A 6,148-nucleotide genomic window follows, 5' to 3' on the forward strand; every position below is an offset into this window, starting at 1 on the left:
AATATTGGTCCCAATGTGACAGGAATGATACAGTGTTGTATGCAATCAGAAAAGCTGGCACGTCAATGCAGCATCAATGCCTCATTTTTACTAAGTAAAACTGTCTGTTTGGACACCCTAGAATACTTACATTCTGGCCTGTGAACTACCAAGAATACTGGCTGTTTGAGAGTTCATTTGGAGAAGCAATTTAGATGCTAACTGATGTGACATTATGTGAGCACAACATAAATGTATTTAAGGCACTTAAAAGGAACTGACTCTTGTTTTCATAAAAAGGGAAAGAGACCCGAAGCCAGCAATTCATGTCTGTTTTTTCTTGTGACATGATCGGACCAGCTAAAGTTGTCTGTCTTTCTTTGGATGACAGGCCACTTAAGGATCTGAGCATTCATCTGCAAAACAACAGTGAACAGTACAAAGTTAAAGAAAATGTCAACAAAGTTTCTCACATATAGTAACATTCTCCATGTTAGCAACTTATGATCAAATCTTTTAAACGTACTATTTGGTGGCAGGATGGCAATGTTTTCCTCAAGAATACCAGTATCCAAACATAACTGCGTGAACTTCTCCTTTAAGTTTTCAGTCATTTCTGTGGTGCGGCCTGTGAGCATGACACAAGGTTATTATTAAGAGTCCATTTCAACCTTTATGTGAAAACCTTTCAGCTACGTGTAATTTGGACAAAAAAACTACTCTTACTGAAGAGTTTGTTGAGAACCTCAGAGACACCTCCCTTTGTCTTGATGGTATGAATGATAGCATACTCATCATATTTGGCATCAACCACACGCATGTCATTGTCATTTTTCCAACCTGACAGATTAAGAAGAGAATTCACATGATCAATTGTGCTTCAATAGGGTTGTTAGATATCTGACTGCTAGATTTCAGAGACAGGTAAAAGCAAAAGTAGCAAGATTACGCTGGCTAAAGAAGACAAAGCGTCCTGGAATTTCAGTTTTCTTGGCAAGATGTGTCATTCTCCTGCAGGAACCATCATCCCTAAGAAACAAAGGAAACATTTAGCATCACTTCTTTAGTCTATATGAGAGTTTAGTCATTAAGAGTGACATTCTCCTTTGTAACAGTTCAGCAAGATGCTTACTTCAGATGGGCGCAACTGAGGTTGAGGTCTCCTTCCTCTGTGGGCACTAGCATGGCAGTTCCCACTTTCATGCCTGCCTTGTGACTGACGAACCATTTAGCATTTGTTGCAATGCCAATGACATACCACTTTCCTGCCATCTGAAGAGAACAGAGAGGGAGTACAGAAGGTTTCACTGACTGACTATGAAACACAACTAAAACCCAATGATAATACTGAGATACCTGCATAGATATATTTGATTGGTGGCATCAACTACAGTACAATTGCATTCAATATACAGTCATTTAGTAAATATAAATGGAAACTGTTTTTATGTTTCCAGTTTTTACCTTTTCCAGGTCAAAGTCAGTCATGGGCATGACTTCAGCTGAGGCGAATACTGCACAGAACAGAACGCACACCAACTTCAATATGATGGTCGTCATGGCTGCAGAAGTTTAGGGTTCTCTCTCTGTTTGCAGTCTGGAGTTTAGAAGAGAAAGCTGGCTGTGCAGGGAGAGCAATGCCAGCCCCTGTTTTATCCTTCAGAGTGAGCCCCCCAAACCCTCCTTCCTTGACTTTCAGTTCCTCCCACATCCTCAGCCACAGTAGGAATACTAATTACAGTCCTTACACAACTTGTGCACGTGTGGATATTTGCAAGTATATGTGGGGGTTTGAGGGTATTTTTTATGCTTTTGTTTCAGCCTGAGACTGTTGTCTCTTTGTGGCCTTTAGAATGCATAGGGACATGGCTTCAGATTAAACTACAGAATAGCCTGATGTTTAGTCTATAATATTATGTGGTGGCATGAATAAAAACACAAACACACACACACATATATATATATATAAATGCAACGATTGTGATGATGGTGGTGTTGTGGATAGTATGCAAATCAGCATTTTAAAAGAAACCCCTTTGTGCAGTCTTCGATTTTTCTGTACATGTCAAGTGCTGTGAAAGTATGTTTCTGTGTATGAAGCAGATGTTGTTTTTTTATGAGAGAATAATTTCCTTTGGGAGACTTTTTGGAATGTTGGATGTGCATCATGTTTACGCCTTCAGTTGTGTAACCTTGAAAGAGTGGGCAGGCAGAGTTTTGTTTTTAAGAGTTACATCACAAGCCACACTAACTTTATCAAGATGACTTTTGCATGGTTTTGTAAGTAAACCTCACAACACAATTTTGTTCTCTTGTTTTAGTTGCATATGGAATGGATTGAGGAAAATCACCACATTCCTTGAACATACTGTCAAACTAGAATATTGAGAAAAAAAAAGGAAAAATATATATAAAAGCAAATAACCCCTTAAAAATGACAAAAAAAAACTTTATTGTTTTTATTTATTTGCATTCTAATCATCAGACTGTTTTCTCACTTTGCTCAGGTCTGATTGATGAGTACTGTTGTGTCACAGTTGTTCTGCAATAGAAATTCTGGTCCGCCACAATTAATTTCTTAGGTCATTTCTGGTGGGCAAAACAAGAGCAGAGCTGTTAGATTTTTTTATTTTTATTTGTTGTCGGATGAGCAACAAAATTATACAACATTATAGGTTCTTCATGTTACAAAACCTGATTAAGGTTATGCAAGTTTAGCAACGCCTGCCTTTTAAATTGAAAACTTAATGTTAACACAAAAGATACACAATTGGCTGGCTTGGCTCTTTTTTAACCATGTCAAATTGCTTTCAGCCAATCAGTAGTAGATCTTTGCCCAACACCCAGCAGCAACAGAACAAAGCTGCACTATAGAACAAAGAGTCCAATTCATTTCAGCAAATCTGTTAATTTGGACGGTTTTTATGTAAGGACATATGTCTGTAGTTAAACAGTGTGCATTATCTGTGTACTCAAATATGCTGTGTTGATTGCGTCAAATGTACTTCATTACAGTGGAGTGATTTACATGCGCCTTTAGAATCGGTTCAAGCGAATCATAAACAAAAAAGAACCGTCACAAAAGTAACGAGTAACGAGCAAAATACTGTATGGTGTCATTTTGTAAATGTAGTCAATATGTAAATAACACAGGGAGTCATGATTAAACTAAATAAATGCAGATCTTACCCAGCGTCTTATCTGGCGACTGGCAAAATCCTGGAAAAGAGTGTTGTGTCATACAATTGACAGTAACTTGATGTATTATAATATATTACAGTTAACCTATTGCTGTTTGCCTCACCATAGTCAGGAAACTGGAAAACAAACTCCAATCCCAAATTGAATGTCTTTGCTCGATTCTCAAATTTATCCACTATATGATCAGGCATGTCACTGGACCGTCCTTTCAAAAGAAAAGAAACTTTGGTTAAAACAATTCACTTTTTCCACAGATTTCAGTATTGAAGAACAATCTTGGTTACATGGCCTTTAATGAGCTATTCCCTTATGGAACTAAAGATTAAACACACAAATACACTCAAGTAAACCGTGTACTTTTTATTGTGGCATGATGCCATTAATAGAGGAGGGTGAGAAGATTAATATAGACACAGGAACACCTACCATATAATTTAATGGTCATTTTCCCTGCTCTCTTGAAAGCCAACACAGCATATGAGCTGTAGTCTGTCTCAAGCACAATTATGTCCACATTCTCCGTAGGTCTCTTCCCTATGTGATGACAGATTTGATAATAGTGTTAATGTACAGTGACCCCAAAAGTACTTGGACACCTGTATCACATTTAAAAATGAATGAATGCCATAGCATTAGATTAAAAATATATCAAGCCAAGTTACCTGTATTTTAAAGTAAGGTGAAGCACAAGTACCAAAATAGTTTTTTAAAACTATAGATGCACGTTAAATGTTCAAAATTAAGTACAAAATTATTTGAACACATTCTGGTTGTCCATAGTTGATGTAATGAACTACTGTGGTTGACTATCCTTTCAGGGCTCTTGTGTGAGCCTGATGGCTAAGAAAATGGCTGAACAAAGTGCATTTGTTCTGAGAAAAGGTTTTGAATAATTTGCAGATGCTGTTTGGTTTCACATTTTTGTTATCCAATGCAATGAAATTCATACTATTTAAGTGTGGGTGATTAGTGTCTTGATAATGCTTCTTGTTTGATCTCTTATTTACCCAAACCTTTTCTGTTCTCCTGAATATTTTGGTCTTTAAAATGATAAAAGTTAAGAGAGTGCCTCCCATTGCATAACAATTGTCAGTTGTAATCAGTCCAAGCCAGGGAGCATTTCACAACAAAACAGAGCCATCATTTTAGATAGAGGTGTGAATGGCAGGCTTTGTTCCCTTGCCTGTTGGTTAGCAGAGCTCTGTCTGCATCAGATACCCACCTTTGAGAAGAAGACGGCCAGGGGTCGTTGTCTTCATGTAGTTCTGCTTGATCTCCCAACACTCATAATTTCTAACATTTGAAAAAAAAACACAATGGCTGAGCAGATGGAGAAGAGTGTTAATCGATTTCAATGAAGCACATCAATATGTATGTTTTTTAACGTTGTAAACATTTTAAAAGAAAAGCAATGACCCATATAAAATTAATTAACATGCTGGGCATTGTAACATGTTTTATCTTGACTCTCCAATGCTTTTGGTTGTGGCTTGTGTGCTTGTAATTATGTGATTCACTGGTTGCCAAAGATGAGTTTATTTAGTGGCGGACTTAGGCATTGGTGACATGGGCAGCCGCCAGGGGGTCCATCCACCCCCCATCCCCCCACCCCCCAATCATCATGACTCATGCACAAAGAAAAAACAGATAGATCAGCTTTAGAACAATGAATATCAATCTACAGTTCCCGCTTGTGGCTAAATAAGTACTATACTCACAGTTTTCTCAGAGTGCTTGTAGACACCTTGTCACCCGTAACATCCAAATTTATAGTTGTGCTCTCCACTTTGAAGCCACTCTCCAGAATATTCTTACACTGTGATGCCACAGTAATCAGGTACCACTTGCCACTCATCTAGGGAGCAAACTCTCAATGTAAGTGAAAGAAAATTAATAAACTCGATTACTAAGAATTGAAAGAAGTTGAAATATACCTGATCAATGTTGATGTTCTGATCTGGAGCTAGTTTTTCAATAGCCTTTTCTGCCTCAGATTGCTTTGGCTTCGGTGGAGGTATCGGTTTAAAACGTGCTCTTCGTGCCTGAGCAGGATCCCAAAAACTGAGCCAGACCAGCACACACAACAGATGCAGCCAGAAGCGAAACATTGCAACATTTAATTTGTTATTTTTATATTTTCGTTTACCAATATACCTTATATTAATTTTCCCCTGTGGGTCTGTCAGAGCTTTGCTAACAAGGAGAGTCTGCTTTCTGGTAGCTGTTAGTCAACTGTCCAGTGTTGCCACACACAGATTAGGATACTGACCCTCTACTCAGGGTTTATGATTAACTCCCCAACATGCACACAAAAACAGACATATTCCCATACCAATCATTTCACAGATTTCTTACAATGTACAAATTAATTAAACCAAACCTGTAACAAGCAAAATATATATTTTTTGTTTTGTCATTTAGTGTTGGCATTCTCAGATTTTAAAGTAAAGGGGTGTGGTAAAAATACAAGACATGATAAACAGTACAGTACGGGGGCGGGGTGGCAAGATCTTCAGTTAATGTTCACAACAACTATCAGAATGGGGAAAAAGGTGATCTCAGTGATTTGGACCGTGGCATAATTGTTGGTGCCAGATGGGCTGGTTTGAGTATTTCTGTAACTGCTGATCCCCTGGGATTTTCACACACAACAGTCTCTATATTTACTCTGAATGGTGGCAAAAACAAAAACATCCAGTGAGGGGCAGATCTGTGGATGGAAATGCTTTGTTGATGAGAGAGGTCAACAGAGAATGGCCAGACTGGTTTCAAATGGCAAATACAGTAATTCAAATAACCGCTCTATACAACTGTGATGAGAAGAATATCATCTCAGAATGCTATTCTGAGGGGGACCTACACAATATTAGGCAGGGGGTTTTAATGCTGTGGCTGATCGGTGTAAGTATATATATATATATATATATATATATATATATATATATATATATATATATGGGAGATTTGT

General features: G+C 37.8%; 2 protein-coding genes across 2 annotated transcripts; both read right to left on the reverse strand.

The window, feature by feature from the left end:
* Positions 1-76: 76 nt before the first annotated feature.
* On the reverse strand, positions 77-1,614 carry LOC127635003 (lipocalin-like). Its single transcript, XM_052114811.1, has 6 exons — positions 1,444-1,614; positions 1,112-1,251; positions 929-1,008; positions 706-819; positions 506-607; positions 77-395 (listed from the first exon to the last, which is right to left on the reverse strand). The coding sequence occupies exons 1-6, from the start codon at positions 1,537-1,539 to the stop codon at positions 376-378; spliced, it is 552 nt and encodes a 183-aa protein (XP_051970771.1). The 5' UTR covers positions 1,540-1,614; the 3' UTR covers positions 77-375.
* A 788-nt stretch (positions 1,615-2,402) lies between these two features.
* On the reverse strand, positions 2,403-5,421 carry c8g (complement component 8, gamma polypeptide). The gene is made up of 7 exons (XM_052114809.1): positions 5,115-5,421; positions 4,899-5,035; positions 4,403-4,473; positions 3,607-3,714; positions 3,284-3,385; positions 3,169-3,198; positions 2,403-2,568 (listed from the first exon to the last, which is right to left on the reverse strand). The coding sequence occupies exons 1-7, from the start codon at positions 5,286-5,288 to the stop codon at positions 2,558-2,560; spliced, it is 633 nt and encodes a 210-aa protein (XP_051970769.1). The 5' UTR covers positions 5,289-5,421; the 3' UTR covers positions 2,403-2,557.
* Positions 5,422-6,148: the final 727 nt, after the last annotated feature.

This window comes from Xyrauchen texanus, chromosome 42, assembly GCF_025860055.1.
Source record: "Xyrauchen texanus isolate HMW12.3.18 chromosome 42, RBS_HiC_50CHRs, whole genome shotgun sequence".
NCBI classification, from domain to species: Eukaryota; Metazoa; Chordata; class Actinopteri; order Cypriniformes; family Catostomidae; genus Xyrauchen; species Xyrauchen texanus.